Consider the following 21,811-nt stretch of genomic DNA (forward strand, 5'->3'; position numbering starts at 1 on the left):
TACAGCAACTTTGACACTCACCCCCCAACCCATGAACTCCATCCACTCCAGAGCTCCCACAGGCCCGTGCCCGCACCACATCTACAACCTTTGAGGGGAGGCACTCTGCTGCATCCTCACAGAAAGCATCAGCTGCTCCATCACCACAGCCATCGTTCCAGACACCTGGAGGCATGTGTAGGTCAAGCCCCTCCTGAAGAAATCCTCCACCAACCCCAACAAACTCAAGAACTACCACTCCATCTGGCTTCTCACCTTCCCTACCAAAGTCAGGGGGGAAAAGCCATCAACTGCCAGCTCAGACGACCTCGAAAGAAACCACCTGCTTGACCCCCTCTCATTCTGGCTTCTGGCCTAACCATAGCACTGAGTGTGCCCTGATTGCAGTCACAGACAACATCAGATGCCTCCTCAACCTAATGCGGAACAGCTGCCTACATCGACTTCTCTGAAGCCTTCAACAGTCTCCCACCACATTCTCATCACCAGACTGCACCGCATTGGCGTCCAAGGCAATACACTCGGCTGGACCTACTCCTTCCTCTGCAGCCGAACACAGAGGGTCCACCTACCACCCTTCTCTGCACCTAAAGACCTCTGCAGCGTCCCTCAGGGCTTTCCCCCCCCCCCCCCCCCCCGCACCCCCCCCCCCCCCCACCTCCGCCAGGCCACTCACTCAACCTTGGAACCGTCCTGGACAGCCAACTGACCATGAAGCAGACCAACACTGTCTCCTCTGCTTGCTTCCACTCCCTCTGCATGCTCCTCAAGATCTTCAGATGGGTCTCCGTCTCAACAAAGACAATCACCCAGGCCCTTGTCTCCAGCTCCTAGACTACGGCAACACACTACGCTGCAACCTCCAAACCACTCCTGAACTGCCTCCAGAACATTCAGAATAGAGCAGCAAGGCTCATCTTTGACAGCGTCACCCCCTACCCCAGAAGAAAGAGCAACTCTTCTCGTCTCTGGGCACTCCACTGGGTCACCATTCGGGCAAAAATATGGCTCACACGCCTAGAAAGCACTCCACAAATCTGAACCCGCCTACATCAAAAACCACCTGATGTTCCAGCAACCGACCACCCTCTGCCTCGCAACCCTCAAAGAAGCTGCAGTGGTCGCTCAGTCTCCTACTTCCCACCCCTTCACATCACACCTACGCCCACCCCTTCACACCACACCTACGCACCACCCCTTCACTGGAGGACTTCTACCATCAAGCCCATTGGGCCATGGCTCTCAGAACCCCAGTGCCTGGAGACACCCCGGCATTCTGATATCTGCAACACACCCAATTCTCTCATTACTCCCCTACTCTTCCTCACTTCATTACCACCACAGCCATCCACCCCCGGACCCTAACACGTTTACATGGCTTCTTTAAGTTGTAACAATGTTAATATTGGCTGGTCCTCATGGAGCATATCCCCACAAAGAGAGAAGTTTGTGGTAGCCAAACCAAATGGAAGTGGCAGTAGTAGTGCCTTGTCAGTTCCACATCGTTCCCAAACTGCTACAGCCACCATTTGTGGCAATTATTGTGCAGGAAGGAAAACTGACATCAAGCACCTGCTATGAGTTTTCAAATGAATCGACGACACCGTCAGTACGTAGTCAACTACTGGAATGTTTCACCGGCAGAACTCCGTTGTTGGTCTCCAGTTTCTTCCCAGAGCTAAATAATTTGTATGTCCACTGATTATGGACATCTGGTAGAACAAGCATTTGCAATGCAATAGATCTCACATTAGGGAAGTGTGAGCTATTGGTATTGTAAATGAGACATTTATTTAATGTGTTGGCTTTGAAAATATATAAATAGCATTATTATTCACAAAGCCAATAGCTTACACTTTCCTAATGAGTCCTATTGGCTATGGCAATGCTTGTTGGTAGCAAGCAAGGACAGTGCTGTTGAGTGATGATGTGGTGGTGTCCAGGAGTGATGGGGTGGTGTCCTGGAGTGATGGGGTGGTGTCACCGGGTGATGTGGTGGTGCCCCCGGGTGATGTGGTGGTGTCCCCAAGTGGTGCGGTGGTGTCCCCGGGTGGTGCCCCCGGGTGATGTGGTGGTGTCCCCGGGTGGTGCCCCCGAGTGATGTGGTGGTGTACCTGAGTGGTGCCCCTGCAGTGATGTGGTGGTGCCCCTGCAGTGATGTGGTGGTGCCCCTGCAGTGATGCCCCTGAGTGATGTGGTGGTGTCCCCGAGTGATGTGGTGGTGCGAGGGTGAGGGTCCAAAGTAAATGGTGGCAGGGCAGACATCATAAGACAGAGAGAAGAGACTGCGTGGTGACTGCGTTGGTCAGTTTCAGATACAGGAGGGGCAGAGTCAGCACAGTCTGCGAGGGATCAACGTGTCTAAAGGCAATGCATAGCGGATGTAGCATTGCAGCTAGCAAGTCGAGTGTTTTCTAGCTAAGTGTCCCTAGAGAGATGGCAACACAGCAACAGCATTTGAGGAGCAAGGCTACTGTAAACCAGCACGGTAGGCTTTCACTTTAGTCCAGAAACAAGCTCTCGGCATTGCTGTGGCGGGGGAGCAGGAGCGTATTCCTTTGAAGTCTGATGCAGGGGAGCGGCAGCCTTTGATGTCTGATGCCGAGGCACAGACAAATGGTAGTGCGCGATGTGCACGTGGGAGGGCGGAGGAGCGGCAGCCTTTGAAGTCTGATGCAGAGGCAAAGACAAATGGTGGTGTTATGTGGCTGGCGATGGTGTGCACGTGCATAGATCACATGAACTGTATTTGATCCGCAGCCGTTTTGTTACACTTTTCTTTTCCGCTTACTATAATCTCGCTGGAGCAATGTGCAAGCGCATTGGCTCAAGCGAGACCTAAAAAGGAGTGACTGAGGCTTTAGAACTGTTTTCAAGAGTGAGTTGGTGAAGGCCAGTGTTCCAGAACACCTCAGCTTACCCAGGCATGTGTTATGATTTGATAGCAGAAGAAGGGAGAGAAGAGGGAGCCTATTCTGCCCCTCCCTGGTGGTACTGTAACTCCATAGCTTCTGCTATCTTCGGAACCACTTACCTCAGTAGAACTAGCTCTGGAGATTGGGTATCCTGCTTTTATGATGTAAGAGACCAATCCCTGTCTGCATTCAGAATTTGGTGGATTTTAATTTAGACCCAGAGTAAATTTTTTTCACAGGTTACATAAGATCCAATCTACTGCACCCCAATTCTCCAACAAATTTGTGAACATCAAAGTGTGCACTCTACTTTTAGGAGAGCCTGTTCAAATGTGTTTGGTGCTGAATGGCCATGGTAGGGCAGTGCAGATAGCCAGAATGGTCATGGTGGGGCAGTGCAGATAGCTTAAACAGGCTCTCCTAAAAGTAGAGTGCACACTTTGATCACAAATTTGTTGGAGAATTGGGGTGCAGTAGATTGGATCTTATGTAACCTGTGAAAAGAATTTACTCTGGGTCTAAATTAAAATCCATCAAATTCTGAATGCAGACAGGGATTTGTCTCTTACATCGTAAAAGCAGGATACCCAATCTCCAGAGCTATTTCTACTGAGGTATGAATATAGACACAAATGGACTCTCTAGCATTTCACCATATCTAGGTTATGTTTCAACCAGTTAATGGTGCAATACCAGTAACTGAGCACTGCTGAATATTCTGAAAGTCGAAAGATAATTGTTTAGAGATTCACAGTGATGTTCTCTTTTTTCCAGGACTCCTACAGAAAACAAGTTGTAATTGATGGCGAAACATGTCTTTTAGACATTCTCGACACAGCAGGTCAAGAAGAGTACAGTGCAATGAGAGACCAGTATATGCGAACAGGAGAGGGTTTTCTTTGTGTGTTTGCCATAAACAATACTAAATCATTTGAAGATATTCATCACTATAGGTGGGCGTTATTTTTTATTTTTATTTTTTTCTGATATCCTTTTGTTATATCTTTTTTCTGAATATGAAAATTGAAGCATTAACGCCTTTTTTCTTTTATTTCCTACAGAGAACAAATAAAGAGAGTTAAGGATTCTGAAGATGTCCCCATGGTCTTAGTAGGAAACAAATGTGACTTGCCTTCAAGAACAGTAGATACCAAACAAGCTCAGGACTTGGCACGAAGTTATGGCATTCCATTCATTGAAACGTCAGCAAAGACGAGACAGGTAAGAGAAAGCAGAGAGCCCGTGAATCCATACACCTGTTTGAGGAGAAGCAGAAGAGGTCAGAGTTAAGTGTAACCGTTCATTTAAACCTTTTTTTAAATTATGCAACAAGTCTAGTGGAATTTAAAATATAAAGCCAATTGTGGAGAGTACCCCCCACCCCATTTACTGCCGTCCCCTTACCCCCCCACCCCAAGCGCTTTCCGAGTCCTGATAAGAGGATTTGAACTTTGGGTGTGAAAAACATGGAATTAAGTAAGCAGAACCCCTCAAAATTCACTAGTGAGATGCACCACACGCTGGGTAGTGAGTACAACAAAGTCAATACTAGGACACATTTTCTTATATCTGCTATCCTTTTTTCTGCCATCTTCATGGACTTTGGATACTCCTCGCCTCCAAAGAATCCAAATTGAGTTTTTAAAACTTTATTTTTCACTACTATTTATGTTTAGTTTCATACTTTTTTTCTCTTTTTAAGTTCAAGTGGTTTAGCCGAACAGTTTAATTTTCTGGCCCTAAATGTATTATGGCAGCCTAAATGGCATTTGACAATGAGATGTGGCAATTATCTAGATTCTTGTTCACGAGTGCCTGGTCAATTAGCAGCTATGCCACTCTGTGTAGAGCCCTAGCCCACCCACAGTCTTACGATATCATTTCTTACTTCGCTTTTATCATAATTCTAATTTGTTAGTAAACATGGTGGTTATTTGATAACCGTCTGATTAAGAACAATGGAAAAGGTACACCAGAAGTAAAGATTAAGAAAACCTAGTTTTCCAGTCACAAAAGGTTTGCTTTAATTTGGACCGTTTTAAATGTTTAGAAAGTCACTATTTGGCTTTTTTTTAATACATGTTTTAATACTGACATTGCTATCTGCTTACTCAAATTTATGGTGGTTCTAGACACTTCAAATCTACAATGATGCTTGATAATGTCTTATTTCTTTTTAAAACCTCGCTCTGCTCTGCCCTGCATTGCAAGAGCCACCGAATAATGTCTGGAAAAATAAATCTCTTAACATAGAAACTGTATTTTTTCAAATGTTCCTTATGGTCATTGTGTGTTTATTAAATTACATAATCTTGTGGTGGATTACATTTTATGGACTTGCACTGCACGGCCTATGATTTTGGTGATGGTTACCATTTCCCTCCTCCTCTCTGCATTGCTAAAACAATCTCTTCCAGTTGATGGTGGTTGAGATTAAATTCTTAAATCAAATGATCATGGCCAAAAAATAAAATGATCATTCGTGTGCTTGACCTGCTGTAACACCTTCATTCTTAATTTTACTCTTAGTAAATGTAATCACGATGGGGTGAAGGCGGGGACAAACAAAGATAACCACACTACTTCTGATTTGTGTAAAGGCTTTGGAAGATCATCTTCAGTTTGGAAGCTGTATATAGGAATTGTGTCTGTTTTTATTTTAATTTATTTTTTATTTACAAATCTAACTTACATTTTGTTAAGCCACTTATTTTTCCTCTAAGCTAACAAAGCCAGAAACCTTGAAATAAATTGTATTTGGCTCAACCTAGCATTATGGCAAATGGACTTACTTGTATTCATTTTGAAGTTTAAGACAAATTTGAAAGTCTGCAAAATCTTGGATTTTTATTTTGCTCTTATGACGTCCTAGCATGGTATTGTGGCCTAAGTGTTAAATCCAAATTTTTTTTTTAAAGAAAGACCTGTGTTTTCCGCACATTAAGAAAACAATGACTCAAAGGTTTGAAACAGTTTTAAACAAGGCAGTCTGGCTGGGAAAGGTGAACCTGAAAACCTGCTGTGCCAAAATAATCATTTGCAGGTGATCCACAAAGGCCACAAAGTGTCACCCACTGCCAGTGGACTTAATATTATAAAGAAGAAGAAGACCCGGTCACTCGTTTATTGGTTCTGCTCAATTTTTATTTAGGGCAGAATCTTGCACTCAGGTGTTTAATCCTTATGTGCAACCTGTATATTTTTTATAGAAATTCAAACAAAGTAAATACAATGATTTTTACAGATCCTATGACTGTCCGAAGAATTACTTGCTGTCCTGCACTAGAACACATATATTTACAAGCTCAAATTGCACATCACTTAGAAAGACAACAAAGGATTACACATTTAAATAATTTTACACAAGACAAACATTTGAGAAAAAATGACTTATTAAGGTTGAAAGTACCCTGTCCACATACTTTCTGTCAGGCCACTAAAAATAAATGTTTTTTCTTTCTTTTGGCCTGATAGCGCAAGAGGCAACTAGTACAATCAGTGTTCAATGTATTTATCAAAACACAAGAGCCTTATGCGCAATAAGACAAACATTCGGTTTTAAGACGAATGAAGGTCAGGAGCCTGTAAGCCGACGCGTTTCTGAGCCGGTCTATGTACTTGGCAGGCTCGTCCTCAGGGCTTCGGGGCTGGGTACCTACATGAATACAAGTATAGGGCATGATAAGTTTTTGACCCTCTTTTAAGCGTCACCAAAGCTGTTCAGCTGACGTTATTGTTACCTTTTTGTTGTGCAGTCTCTATTAACTGATCATCTGATCGATTTCTTTTAGGGGACTCCTTAGGTTCTGTAATGGAAACAGTAACATGGTATGTTTCCAAAGGTTCTGATCTTACATTAATTGTTTGTTCTCATCATGTTTTGCACTCACGTGTTTTACAGCCGAGGCGTTTTCTAGCAGGTTATCGATCTCCTTTTTAAGCGGTGATTGACGCTGGCGCTATAAAGTCAACAGGCACATATTTAGCAATATGAAATTATCTTGGTTGTCAGTACAGACATTTAGCGCTAGTACACTGGCAGCGGGTCATTCGGCACTTACTTTTTATGCGTTCAGTGGGCGCGGAGCGCCTTGTTTCTTTAAAGTGGGACGCCACCTCTTGTTGGTTTGTAACCTTCGGCGCTGAAAGTTTAAGCGGATGGGGTGTTTTAGTGACTCGTTGTGTGAGATTTTGAGATTTTCACTATTTTAACCGTTCAGTTTCCACAAATAAAGATAAAGCACCTACTTGCACGGTGTAAACGTCGGGCCTGTGTTGAAAGGGGCGTCGCTCGATTTCAAGTTTGTTTACGATGGATGCGGTTAGCGCTGCAATCAATTAATAAGGCGGGAATTAGAATTACGATTTTAGAAAGTTGTTAAAGCGTTTCTTACTTTGCGCATGTATTCGTTTACCTGTGGATTAGTCGCTAGACGCTGCTGTTTACTCCAGAGTTCCTCAGATGAGAGAAAGGCTGAAAAAACGCGAGGGTTTGATGTTTTTTTATATCACACGGTGCTTCTGGGACATGTAGTCCAAGAATTTCAGGATTAATTATTGAGGGGTGGTCTGTGCCGCCTGCGGCCCAGTTATTGGTTTTGGCTTTCTGTAGGTTCGTTCAGTCCATCATTCACGCAGTCATATTTCAGAATTAGATATGCCTCCCTTTTTGCCAATAATACTTCTACACTGCCTCCTCTTGCGGGGACTTGGATCTTTGATAATACTGACCACTTTAATTCTTTCTCAGTGTGGCCTAAATCAATGCAATGTTGGACCATTGGGGCATTTAGGACTTTTTGTTTGATCCTAGATCTGTGTTGGGTCAGTCTTTGTGACACTGTTTGTGTAGTTTTCCCTATGTAAAGTTTGTCACAAGGACAAATGATTACATAAACCACATTCTTACTCTTACAGTTTGTGAATTCCACGTGGGTCCATTTCACATTATGGTGTTCAAATGTGGTACCTTCAATGGTATTTGTGCACGAGATGCAATTACCACACTTGTGGTGTCCTTTGACCGGGTCTAATTTCCACAATGTGGGTAAATCGCTTTTGGGTCGCTGGGTACCCAAATCCGCTCGGATTATTTGTTGCCCTATGTTCTTACTCTTTTTCAGGGCAAATAGAGGTTTTGGAAACGGTATGTCCAAATTCGATAACAAATGCCAATTTTTTAGTACTATGGCCTTGAATTTATTAGTTAGTGGTCCGTACGTGGTTACACAGACTAACTGTTCCAACGGTTTCTTATCCTTCTTTGTCAACAGTGCTTCCCTTGGCGTGAACCATGCTCGTTTGGTGGCATGTTTCAACATCTTTCTAGGATATCCCCGTTTGGACAATTGGTCACAATGTTTCAGCATGTATCATGTAGTCCTCTTTCCTTGAACAATTACGTCTGATTCGTAATAGTTGGCTATACGGTAAGTTTGCTTTCAGACTTTTGGGGTGGAAGCTGTCGTAGTGTAGAATTGTGTTTTTGTCAGTTTGTTTACGGTGAAGGGTGGTGGCTAATTCTCCTTCCTGATGGAATACTTCTACATCAAGAAAAGTTAAGCGGGTGTTACTGCTACTCATACTGAACTTTATATCAGGATGTCTATTGTTCAGCCACTCATGAAACTCTTTTAGTTGTTCCTCAGTTCCTCTCCACTGACACCAGATGTCATCGATATAGCGATACCATCTTAAGATGTGTATGCCATAAGGGTTTTGATGGTAAATGAAACGCTCTTCATACAGTGCCATGAAGAGCACCGCCATTTCTGGGGCATAAGGACACCCCATGGCGGTGCCCTTCACTTGCATGTAGAAGGTGTCCATGAATCTGAAGTAGTTGCGTTTGAGTGCCAGGCTTGCCAATTCAATGATAAATTGGGTTGGAACTCTATGGGGTCTAGGCCGGGTTTCAAGAAAAAATTCAATAGCTTCTAATCCCTCTTCCTGGGTGATTTGTGTGTACAAGGAGTTAACGTCAAAAGTGACCATTAACTCTTCCTTATCATCAAATGGTGTGGTTTCTATTTTTGTGATGAAGTCAGTCGTGTCTTTTATGTATGATTTGACATCACACATGAATGGTTTTAGGAACACGTCGACGTATTTGGCTAATGGTTCCAAAATCGAATCGCACCCGGAGACAATTGGTCTTCCGGGTGGATGTGATAAATTTTTATGAACTTTGGGCAAGAAATAAATTACCGGAGTTCGGGGATTTCGCTTGCTCAAATAATCGTATTCCTTCGGACCTACAATTCCATCGTCGAATCCCTGTTTTAATCTTACTTGAATTTCATTTTGAATTGTAAAAGTTGGGTCCTCTGTTAGCTTCCTGTACCATTCTGTGTTGCCTATCTGTCTGTTAGCCTCATCAATGTATTTTTCTTTTTGCCACAGGACTAGGGCGCCCCCCTTGTCGGCCGGCTTGACCACTATAGTTGTGTCAGTGCTGAGTTGTCTGATGGCTGATTGTTGTTCTTTTGTTATATTTCTCTTGAAATAGTTCTTTTGTTTTCCTAACTGCGTGAGTGATGACTGAACGACCTGTTCGAATGCCAAGATTTGTTTTGGTATCATTTGGGATGTGGGAGTGTAAGTAGACTTATTGGACAAATTAGAAGGTTCTGGAGTTCGATTGTTCTCTTTGTCATGGAAGAAAGCCTTTAATCGTACTTTTCTGAACAGATCTTGTGCTTCAATTTTTAAATTGACTATCTGTGTTGACAGTGGGGACAAATTTGATGCCAAGTTCTAAGACTGCTCGTTCATGCGTGGTTAGTATTTTGGGTGAGAGGTTAATTATAGAAGACTCTTCTATTGTTTGAAGTAGTTTTTGTTTCGGGTTCTCATATCCCATGTTTGTTGTGGGGGTTTGAACCTGACTCTGCCTCTCCCTTCTCCTTTCTCTAAAAAAGGATTTTGACGTTTTGATGTACCTTCTCTTGGATCAGATTCCCCTGAAGCTTCAGAGGAAGAGCTTTCAGAGAATGTTAGGAAGCGATTTTTTGATCTTCCTTGATATTGTGACAAGGCACGACGGGATTCTTGTTGTGTATAATAGTCTTCTCTTAAGTAGGGGTATACTGTTTCTATGTTGAACGATTTAAGGTCTTTCTCAAATTTACTCACTCTGTAATTGATTGTATTGTCTTTGAATGTTTGTAGATCTTTCTCTATTTTTTCCAAAAGGTCCTTCGCTTCCTGGCTACTATGGTTGTCATTAATAGCTTTAGTTAAGGCGTCTATTTCCTCCTTTTCCTTAGCACAAATTCTTTGGGCCGTTTCGGACAGTCATAGTATCTGTAAAAATCATTGTATTTACTTTGTTTGAATTTCTATAAAAAATATACAGGTTGCACATAAGGATTAAACACCTGAGTGCAAGATTCTGCCCTAAATAAAAATTGAGCAGAACCAATAAACGAGTGACCGGGTCTTCTTCTTCTTTATAATTGTAATTGTCCTACCCGGCCACATTCTTTGGACAAAACCCCCCTGGTAACAGAGTGGACTTAATATAGCATCAAGTCATGTAAACGTTTGTGACATGGTAGCTCCGAATCTTCGACACATTTGAATAATGCAAGTAATGTGAACTGGAGACCTTTGCTGTTTCACATAGTCATGCTCAACTGATTATGTGCGCAAAGTTTGGTTATTCCCCAACTGAACAGCTAAATCTGTAAGATCATTGAGTGAGAACTCGCTCCAGTTGGAAGACTCAGCTGCCTTCCTACAGCTAATGCACACCAGTGGTACTGTAAGCTACTGTGTCCATTAACCACTTACATTGGTATCCATCTGTAGGATTATAGGACCTACCAGAAGATGATTCATGTCCTTTGAGAGACAATATATGACCAACAACCAAAATTAGCTCAATAGATTGATTGTGAAACATTGGAGAGGTGGTGGTGGACAACTTGGTAGTGTTGAACACGTTTTTTCACTTCATTTTGCTCTGACATCTTAAATCAACGGCTGGCGTTACAGATCTATATTACAATGGTTCCAGGAGAGCCTTCTTGGAGGCTAGGCAACAAAGGTATGCTAGCACCTTTTACATAATAGATAGATAGATAGATGGATAGTTGAAAGGGCCAACTGACCTATTTGAAGGGACTAAACCCTAAATAAGCTTGCTGGCTGTTTAGGATCCTGTGATTTGAAACTCGGCACCGGGAACACAGATTCTTACTTGTTCAAGGCATGTTTGCTGCCCCTTTTTATTACGGACTTTGCTTGACCCTTTTTGGACGTACCCTCACACTTTACAGATCCTATGAATAACCTTGGCTTTACATAAAACCTTACATTTGCAGTTTTGTCAAGAATGGTTGATTTTCAATTCATCAACTTTGCATGGTTTTCTGGTCATAAGTTAGTGGTAAGGTAAAAGGACTTGTGAATCCAAAGCCAGACTATTCGAATTATCTTGACCAGAGCCTCCCAAAAACAAAGCTAAGCTGATCGGAGAAGCTACAAATTAGGGCTTATTTATTCGTTTCCAGTTCCCTTTTAGGCCACAGTGCACCTTATAAATAAGTCATTAAAATTAAAGAGATGAAAAAAACCAGTGATAGTGGCATCCATTGCATATAGGTCATGGAGGAGTAGTGTCAATTCTGAAGTATATGGTGGTCATGCTGTTGTAAATGCAGTAGCCCTTAGCATTGACATGCAGATGCCAAGAGGCCCTTCCAGGAGGGACATCGAGGTATGAACGTTGCTCTCTTCCCTAAAGTGAAAAGATGACCTGGTTTAGCCCAGCACACAGCATACATATGCTTCAGCTACTGCTTTTCCTGGATGTAAGGAAATTCATAGTCTCAAAGAACTGAGTTATTCGGATCTGAAGGAATGAACTTGTCCTCTAAGCTCTCTGGGTATGGACGAACCTGATGCTTGCCTCCTATTGGAGTCATGGACCATGTGAATGCTTCCTTGTGTTTTAAAAGCGAACTGAAGTGTTAATTGACCATGGTTTTAGGTTTTCTTTTGGGACTTTAGCTAAGTAATAAAAGTATGAGCCGTGTTGCCTCATTCCAGCACTCTAAAAATCGGGCATCGTGGCACCCTTTCAAGAAAAATTCATGAGATTCAAATTTTCATTCAAATAACAGACAGAAGAAAATTAGGAATCAGGCACATGCTTAATATAAGAAAATCTGTTTCTTGACAGTGTACAAAATTGTTAGTCATTTAGTAGAATATCCCTGAAAAAGGGCATACAGAGAATTTTCTACTATTGCGAGTAAGCAAGCTTTCACAGAAGATAGCAATACTTCAAGCTGGAAATTCTCTACAGCAATAACTGTTATGTTAGATTAGTTAGAGCAGCAGAACAAATTACAGTTGGCAAAGCCAAGTCTTGAGCCATTTCCTAAAGGTAAGAAGGTTCCGAACCTATTTAAGGTTGATGGGGAGGCAGTTCCAAAGACGGGAGGCGAAAGCCTGGAAAGACCGGCCACCAATCCTGGCAAGGGAGACCTTCGGAACAGGGATGAGAAGTTGAGAGGAGGATCTCGGAGTAAGTTGGGGAATGTAGTGGGGAAATCTTAGTCCAAGGTAAGGAGTTCCAATCTGATTAAAAGCTTTAAAAACCAAAGTTAAAGCTTTAAATTGAATTCTCTTCTGAATAGGCAGCCAGTGTAGGGACGACAGCAAAGGGGATACAGGAGTCCTCGGTGCTGCCAGAAAAATCGGGCTGGCCTCCGAATTATGGATCACCTGCAGGCGAGCAATTGGGTAGCTGGGAGGTCCCAGGTACAGAGTTAGCGTAGTCAGGCGTGAGGTGACCAAGGCCTGGACTATGGTTTTTCTGTGAGGGACAGATGGCAGAGGCAAATAATTCCGTAACATTCTTAAAATCCCAAAACCGGTCCCAGCAACAGATTGGATCTGGGGTTTCATAGAAAGCGTAGCATCCAGTCTAACTCAGAGGTTCCTATAACCGTAGCTACAGAAGAGCTAGGGGGAGATAGATGCTGCGGCCACCAGCTAATCCAAGTCTCACAGGGGCGGTGGCCGAAAAAGTTTATCTCCGACTTATCTGGATTACATTTCATCTGATTTTCCTTTAGCCACGAAAAAAACCTGAGACCAGCCTTGATTGCCAGACCTTCAGACTGTGCCCCTGTCTCACACGTGAACAGCAGTTGGGTATCGTCGGCATACAATATAAATTTAGCCCTGTGTTCAGCCAAAAGTGCAATAGGGCCCAGATATAGGTTAAATAGAATTGGGCTTAAAATAGATCCCTGCGGGACCCCAACATTCATAGGAGGAATATCAGCCGAAAAAGAGGGGGACCATATAGTCTAGTGGCGATTCCTGAGAAAAGACCTAATCCATCTAAAGGCCGTGCTACTGACACAACCCTCTGCTAGTCTTTGCACCACTCTATTATGGGGGGGACGGTGTCAAAGGCCGCAGAGAGGTCCAACAGCACCAAGACTGCATATCCACCTTTATCAAGTGTGGCTTTTATAGTTTCAGTCACTTCTAAAAGGCCTGATTCCGTCTGAAATTTGCCCTAAAACCTGACTGACTGGGGTGCAGCAGGTGATTGGTCTCAATGTGTTTGGTAATAATGGAGTTGACATATTTCTCCAAAACCTTGGAGAAAAAAAGAAGCAAAGATATGCGTCTGTAATTACCAGCTACCTCAGGGTCTGCGGATGTTTTTTTAGCGAAGGAAGAATTTTAGCATGTTTCCAACACAAAGGCATATATTTCTTTCCTGCAAGGAGGAGTTAAGGATCCGATTCACAGTGGGATTGATCACCTCAGCAATGGCTGACAATACCTTGGCCGGACAGGGATCCCCCTGGAAAGCCTGACTTTAAGGACTTCATAATCCTTAATGATTGGTGCATAGGGATATCGGGGAACTGCGTGAAGGAGTAAATTAATGTTATCTCACCCCTTTGGGAGAGCTTGCTCCATTACTGGGGCCAATGGCTGCAATTCAAGTCTTGTATTGTATTGGAGGCCATCATATTAGCCCATTCACTAGTGGGAACGAATGGGCGTCTAATAGCTGCCAGTGAAGAAAATGTTTTGACCATATTAAAAAGTTCCTTACTTTTATTGCCAGCCTGGTTAATTTTGGTAGAGAAGAGTTTTTTGCCATCACGAATTTTCTGATCATGATCTTTTTTGGGCCGCCCTAAAAATGTTATCGTGGACCGTATACTTTGGTCGCCATATTCTTTCTAATTGTTTACAAGCACTTTTGCTTTTCCTAAGAGCTTCGGTATACCAAGAAGTAGAGGCGTGATTCTCCTTGGCCAATCTCAAAGTGGGAGGGGCAAGTTCAGAGGTTCTAGTAAGCAGCCATTACTCCAAGGAGTACACATCACTTTCAAGGTTCCCACAACTAGGGATGGGAGGAGTCCGCAAATCTCTTTGCATTGCCTCATGGGTAATCGGATTAAGCGGTCTAAAACTACTCACCCGGATCTTTTCCTATAATCGGGGATTATTAAGTTCCCTGGGGACGCTGAAGTTTATCAAGTAATGGTCAGACCAGGTAAGGGGGAGGGGGGCCTCGACTTCTATCAATTTAGAAGAAAAAATCAGGTCTAATGTATGGCCCCTCTCGTGCGCGAGTAGATGGACGAAAGGGGATAAATTAAGTATATCAAAGGATTCCCGTAGTTTAAGAGCCTCTGGGTCGGAGAGATTATCCATGTGTAAGTTAAAATCGCCAAGGACCAAACTAGGACTGTAGAGCAGCGTCCGTTTTGTAGCCAGTGTGAGCAAAACAACTAGTCCGTGACTCCATGGAGTTTTATGCTGGTACAGTCTGCCATGTTTAGATGTCCATCAGTCCTGTATCAGAGCATACTCCATCAGAGAGCTAGAGAGACGCTAAAGAAAATAAAGAGAATTTTAGGCCGTTGGGCCATTGGGAAAGCGCAGAAAGTAGAAGTTTGAAGAGACTGAGTCCCCAAGGTAGTTTTAATAAGTAACCAGTCTCCTCTTTATGGCACCTGGGTGTCAGAGTCCGCATTTTGTGTATTAAAAATGATCTTTGCATTAACAAGTTTTAGTTCACTAAAGTTCCAATATCCTGTTTTATCTATTAATTTCATTGCACTATGAAGTTCTAATGTACAAATTCTACGAAAATTCTTCATAAGCGGTCCAATTTGGTCTCTTTCTTGAAATTATGCTAGTGCTAAAGTTATACTTTCTTACATAGTGCAAACCACGTTGGCAATGTATTTTGGAAATAAACCACTCAAGACCACTGTTGGTATTGTTGCTGATTGGTCTATATAATATAGACATCCTAAACTTTCGTAACCACTTGTTTGTGATGTTGAGGGCACATGAGCACTCCACTTTGTCAGAGCGTGGTTTTCTATTGAGGTGGCCATTCCAAAAAACTAAACTGTAGACTACTTGCCACTGTTTGATTTATTTTTTTAATTCAAGCAAGTGGTGAAGGTATTAGCAAATGTTCTCCTGCATTTCGAGAGTCTGTGAGAAGACACCACTACTGAAAACGAAATATATTATGAAAAGTTGCCAAACTGAACATGTTCTATCGCCTTCATTCTCCTTACAATAAATGACACTAATTCTGTTTTGCCCTTGGCTCGTCCCGTCATATTTCGTAATGAAACAAACTTTAAAGAGTTATGTTTTACAATGCAGAGAGTGGAGGATGCTTTTTATACATTGGTGAGAGAAATTCGGCAATACAGATTGAAAAAAATCTGCAAAGAAGAAAAGACCCCTGGATGCGTGAAAATAAAAAAATGCATTATAATGTAGCCAGGTAAGTTCTGCAAGGTACTCAAAATACAGAATTCAACAATTGTCAAACTTATTCAATCTGGATATGTCTGTGAAGCTGCACCATTTCCCTAATATACTATGAGCATGTATGTCACTAGACTTGGAGCAAGTCTTTTTTTGCGAGAGTAGAATGGAAGGAAATAATTCAAATGGGTGCATTTCCAAGTTCGATGAAAGAAGAATTTTGCTCGAGTCAGGGTGCAATAAGATTCCACTTCCATACATTATATTCTCTCACCAGGGACTCTGCAAATTTGCCTTTTCCCCACCTTGTCTACACACCACCTCCGAATTGTAAAGTTTATTTGTCTAGTGGGGGCAGAAAGTCCGTTTGAAATTTCTCCAGTACCTATCAGATTGGTCCCAGGTTTCCTTCCCAATTCCAGCGTGATCTACCGCTCTGTGAAATGTGGCCTCCTGTTTAGGGTCTAATAAACATCTCACTAGTGTGGGTTGAAACCAGCCCTGGAGAGAGCACTATTGTCTGTGGTTCTTGCATGGGATCTACCGCTCTGTGAAATGTGGCCTCCTGTTTAGGATCCAATAAACATCTCACTAGGGTTTCCCTCCCTGACCGTGTTACGGCCCAGCCTCAACCCTCGCAGGCCTTGTGCGAATCTTAATTCATTTTTTATAGACAATCTCCATCATCAAAAACAATATCCCCCCCCCCCCCTTTCCTGTCCCATGTCAGTGTCCTCCCTCCTCAAAATCCTTGCTGTCTGCACGAATTCCCTCCTATCTCCCCAGATGTATTCTTCTCTATACTGCAGACAGTTAGCTCCGGCTCCCCCCATGACTGCGGCCCCCCCCCCCCAAATTTTAAGGGACGCTTTCATGGCCTGCCCAGGTCCTCCTCTTGACTTGCTTAACCGCTCTCTCGCTACAGGCTCTGTCCCCGATGCTTTCAAAAAAGCAGTGGTAGTACCCATTCTAAAAAAAAAAGGATCTGACCCTACTGTCTTGGGGAATTACCGACCCATTTCCCTTCTCCCCTATCTGGGGAAGGTACTGGAGACCTATGTCACCCGCTGCCTGAGCGCCTTCATCAAGAACTCATTTTCTCGACAACCTGCAGGCAGGCTTCAGACCGGCCCATTCTACGGAGGCAGTGGTGGTAGCGGTCATGGACGCATTGAGACAGGGGGCGGACAAGAACTTGGCCCAGGCCTTAGTGTTAGACCTCTCGGCCGCTTTCGACACGGTCGATCATGTCATCTTGATTGACCGTGTCAGAAATGCGGGTATTCAGGGCCTTGCCCTGTCATGGATTGGGTCTTTCCTTCAACACCGCTCCCAATCGGTCCAGCTGTCCACTTTCTCTACCCCCCAAATCTCACTTTCCTGTGGTGTCCCCCAGGGTTCCGCTTTGTCCCCTCTTATTCAATCTATACATGCAGCCCCTTCTAGCCTCTCTTCGTCACTCCTCTGTTACTATCTTCAACTACGCAGATGATCTGCAACTAATCTTTCCCATCGACTCTTCCCCTCTCTCTTGCTCTAATTTTCAATCTATAATGCTCACCATCTACGAGTGGATGAACTTCAGCCAGCTGAAGCTCAACCCCAGTAAGACTGAGCTGGTTTTCATCGGTGGGTCCACGAATTCTTGGAGTCCTAACTTCTGGCCCCCGGCCCTTGGTCCCTCCCCCTGCCCCGTCAACTCTGTGAAAAGCCTTGGTGTCATCATTTCTAGTGACCTATCGATGAGGCCCCAAATTAATGCTGTCACATTGGCCTGCTTCTATCACCTTCGTAGAATTGGGAAAATCCGAAGTTACTTATCCTCGGAGGCTCTCATTCTAGTCATTATGGCCCTGGTCACCTCATGTATTGATTATGCCAACTGTCTGTACGTGGGGATCCCTGCATACCACCTTCACCGGCTCCAGCTGGTACAAAACCAGGCAGCCAGACTGGTCTCTCAACAGCCTAGATTCCAACACGTCACACCTTTGTTGAAAAGACTACACTGGCTCCCGGTAGCGTACCGCTGTATTTTCAAAATGGGATGCGCTGTCTTTAAATCTCTATCCACTTCTGCCCCTGCCTTTATTTCTCTCAGCCTTCACCCTCACGTTCCCTCACGACACCTTAGGTCCTCTGCCCATAATCTCTTGATCACTCCCAGGTTTAAACGCAAGAAACACAGTGGCGCCTGTTTTTCTTTTCTTGCTCCTGCTACCTGGAACTCCCTTCACCTCTCAATTCGGCTCACTCCGGACTACAGCACCTTCCGCAAACTCCTGAAGACTCATTTGTTCCATCTTGCCTACGATTAGTCTCTTCACCCCCCTGCGTCTCCTCCCCACCTGTCTCTGAGCGCCATGAAACCAATTGGTGTCCGTGCGTGGTAACAAGCATTTTTAACATAACATAACATAGGGTGGGTTGAAACCAGCCCTTGAGAGAGCACTATTGTCTGTAGTTCTTGCATGGGCTGATCATGCAATGCCTATGCAGTTTATTATCATCAGGACTCCGATATATGAATACTGCAGGAGAGCCAGGTCCAACTACTGGTATCCTTGACCAATGCCTTGTTCAAAATCTTTTATCAACCAAGGACTGAGGTGCACCACATTACCGTTGAACTGAGATCCAGAGGTAGTCTACCTAACTGCTGCATCATGAAAGACTGAGATTAAGTCTGGACCAGGAATTCTACTGACTGTCCTTGTTAGAGCTCTTAGCCTGAGGAAGAGGATGATGTACTACACTCTTCATAGGGCAGCTTGTTTACTGGCCTAAATGTAACAGTTGAGCAGCCTGTTAGTACCTGCAGTGAGTTCTGTCTCACTCCAGGACATGTGGTCACAGAGCTGCTGTCTAGGAAAAAATTATTCAGCACCCAAAAGGTGATTAAATGAATGCTGGCAATAAATCTAGCTACTGGCAATCAGTCAGGTAGCATTCCAACATTCCGGCATTGTTTTGCCCACCAGGCCACTTAAGCTTGGACACAGCCATATGCAAATCCGTCTTGACCCTGCTGTAAACTGAACATTCCAACCTGAACTGCTGGGCCCCCTGAACCGGAATCCAAGCAGAACAAGACCGTTTTCTCCCGGATTGCTGCTTGTCATTTGAGGTGAGATGGTTTCCAGTGGTACAGTGAATTGGATATTCAATGTTTGGGCATACCCATGCCCCATCGGGTGGTACATTAAACAGACAAAAGGTGATGGTAGGAATGCTTGCAATAAGTCTGGTGCATTGTGTATTTGTATAGTGCACTGTTGGACTTGGCCTTTTCCCCCAAAATTTTTCGCTTTTTGCCCCCCTAATTTGAATGACTCCCCCATGGTATTAAATATGTATGGACCATGTGTGGTAAGAGTTGCCCTGTTGTGAGATTAAATGTTATTAAATGGTGTGCAGAAAACAATCCCCATTTTAAAAATGTACCTGACTAAAATGTACTGTGTTCTTAAAATGGATGCCATGGCCCTGGGTAGTGCCACCTGACTGCGTTAGGTCAGCGGTCTAGATAATAATACCCAGCTACCCCTAGCTTTTGGAGGGAAAGCCTGGCACCCAGGGTGCTCACCCCCTCCCCTAGAACCAGTTTAGGCCAGATTTGCCAACATTCCGGAAGGTGCTGGCTCTGAGGTAGGAGGGTATAAATAGGGAGAAGTGCCACCAGAAAGTCAGTCAGCGCTGGGACAAAGAAGAGAGGGGACCTGCTGTGAGGTGCTACCGCCACATGGACCTGTGAGATGGGCCCTGCACCCCTAAACCCCCCCCCCCCCTCTGCTGTCCCCATGGGCCCCTGACCAGGGAGTGCCCCTACCCAGGTCCCTGACACTGTGGGAACCGGGAATTACGCCAGCGTTGCAATGAAGAAGCGCCCAGGAGGTGAGGAGTGTGCCCCTGAGGAACTGCTGTGGGACTGTCTGCCCCTCTGAAGCCCCCTGGGGAAGATTGTGCCCCCAAAGGAACTGCTGCGGGCTGAGGTGGTGTGAGGCCCCGTGGAAGCGCTGGGCCCCTGGGACTGTTGTGGCCCCCTAGTGTTGAAAAGCCGCTTGTCCAGCGCTGTGTGGTGAAGCGCTAAATTCCAGCCCCCTTGGCGTGGTCTGAGGAAGGAGCTGAAGTTGTGGGCAGAGGGAGGCGCTGTGCGCTATGAAAAGCGCTGTTTTACAAAGAGACTGTGGCAGCTTGTAAATAGCGCCATTTTCGCTGTTTCTCCTGAGGAGAATCACGCTGGAGGAGCCTACCCTCGTGTCAGCGCGCGGTCTGCCATATAATTAAATAATAAAAGGGAGCCTACCCCTCATCACAGCAGGAGATCACAGTCGCAGCCCGGGTGCTGAGGAGACTGTGAGGGGACTTTATAACAAGAAAGGGAGCCTACCCCTTGTCCTGTCCTCGCACTGTGTGGCAGCGCCGAAAATTACCGCCGCGGCCCGGCGCCGCCTTGAGGAGACCCCCCCCTGCTGGGGTGTGCATCGTTGCGGCAGCCCCCGATGCCAGGAGGGGGCCGCCGAAGTAGAGAGAGGGCCGCGCTAGGCCCTGAAGCCGTCCCGGCCCGTGTCATGTGACGGGGGTGCCAGGCCGCGTCATCGGCCCGCCCCCGCCAACGCCGCGCCGGGTCCCCGTGAGGTAGGAGGGGGGGACCCGGGTGAAGAGTCGTTGCGGGGGCCCGTGAACGCGGGAGGGGATCCCCGATGGAGAGTGACCGGAGCAGGCGCCTACCCTGCCGGTCTGTGTCCTGAGTGTGGGGCCGGGAGGATAGGCGGGGCCGGGGCACACTGTCGGTGCCAGCCCCGCCTCCCCAAACAAAGCCGGGCAGCAGGAAGAGGCCTGAGAGCGGAGGAGGGCACCCCGCTCGGTCGAGGAGCCTGCTGCAAGACAGCCCCGCCGGGCAGGGCACCACGAGAGCAGCGAGTCGCCTGCAAGGCTCCGTGTGGTGGAGGAGCCCTGCCATCACGCACAGGAGCCGGCCGGAGGAAGACTGTATTCCTGCGGGGCTTCCAGCCGTGAGGAGAGTCCCGCACACCGGCACAGTGAAGTCCTGGGTCCCCGTGCGAAAGAAGGGGCCCGGGAGAGAAACAGGGAGAGGGCCCAGACAGAGGCCACAAGCCCCGTCAGTCGGCACCTGCAAAGGTGGAACACGAGTGCCTCCGCCGGTGAAGAAGGGCCCCTAGTGTTGCCGCAAGTCCCGTGGCTGGTTGCAAGGGCACAGAGGGGGGGCCTCGAGGCACATTGTCGGTGCCTGCCCCCCCCCCCCCCCCTCTATCTCGGGAGCCCTGGGAGAAGGCCAGCAGCGGGAGGAGAGCCCATAGCCCAAAGGACATCCCCAGGAGCTACCGGGGAGTGGGGCCTATGAAGAGGGTGGAGAGGGCAGCGGGGCACAGGGTTGGTGCTCGCCCCCACCCGTGACTTGTACACTTAAGACACCTCGTGATAGGGCACAAGGTTGTAGGTGCTTTCAGTTCAGGCCATATAGGTGGACCCTGGGGTGGACAGTCACCTGAAGAGTGAATTGACAGTGATGCCTAATGGTTGCCTGTTACCTGTGGTGCATAGGGTCCCAGACAGGTCGAGAAGCTCATGTACAGGTGCTCCGGCCCCTAGAGGATAGGCTTTACATTCAAACTATATGTTTATGCCCCGAGGAGGGTTTACCCTGCGTGGAGGTTTGTAGGCCTATGGTTCTATGCCCCAGGGAATATTGTCTCCTTTAAGGTGACCCAGGAAGAGTTGTTGCCAATGCCCTGCCTAAAGTTTATGTTGCTGGTTGGGGGCTGAAAAGCCATGTTCCCAGGTTACCTTTGATGCCTAGGGTGTGTACCTCAAAGATTATTGAATGCCAGGTGCCTTCCTTCCTGTTGATTTATGCCCGTAGGTGGAGGGTGGAGTAAATCTGGGTGTTCCCTTTTACTGCAGGGGTGCCCCAAGCTGGCCCGACGAGTTATTCCAGGCCCCTGTTCATGCCCCTGGTTAATGAGCCAGCCATGTTGATTCATGATAGGTGCTCCTGTCTAATATTAAATGTGCTGTGATGCTCTGTTTTTCCCTTACAGGGGTGGGGTTTGGCGTTATAAGGCAGGAAGTGTGTTTATGCATAATGTTGGAGT

General features: G+C 45.6%; 1 protein-coding gene across 3 annotated transcripts in view; it reads left to right on the forward strand.

Annotated features, from left to right (window-relative positions):
• KRAS (KRas proto-oncogene, GTPase) overlaps window positions 1-21,811 on the forward strand; it is an 85,942-nt gene that overhangs the window by 48,206 nt on the left and 15,925 nt on the right. Inside the window, exons 3-5 of one of the 3 annotated variants that reach the window (XR_015295736.1) lie at window positions 3,690-3,868; window positions 3,977-5,995; window positions 10,426-11,471. Coding sequence is in view for 2 of the 3 variants with exons in the window: in XM_086920279.1 (XP_086776405.1) it covers window positions 3,690-3,868; window positions 3,977-4,136; window positions 15,588-15,707 (459 nt within the window). In the remaining variant the exon portion in view is untranslated. Of the gene's footprint in view, window positions 1-3,689; window positions 3,869-3,976; window positions 5,996-10,425; window positions 11,472-15,587; window positions 15,712-21,811 lie in introns of those variants that run through there. The other 2 variants (XM_086920279.1, XM_086920282.1) reach the window with 2 other exon arrangements.

Source organism: Lissotriton vulgaris, chromosome 1_1 (genome assembly GCF_964263255.1).
Source record: "Lissotriton vulgaris chromosome 1_1, aLisVul1.2, whole genome shotgun sequence".
Lineage (NCBI taxonomy): Eukaryota > Metazoa > Chordata > Amphibia > Caudata > Salamandridae > Lissotriton > Lissotriton vulgaris.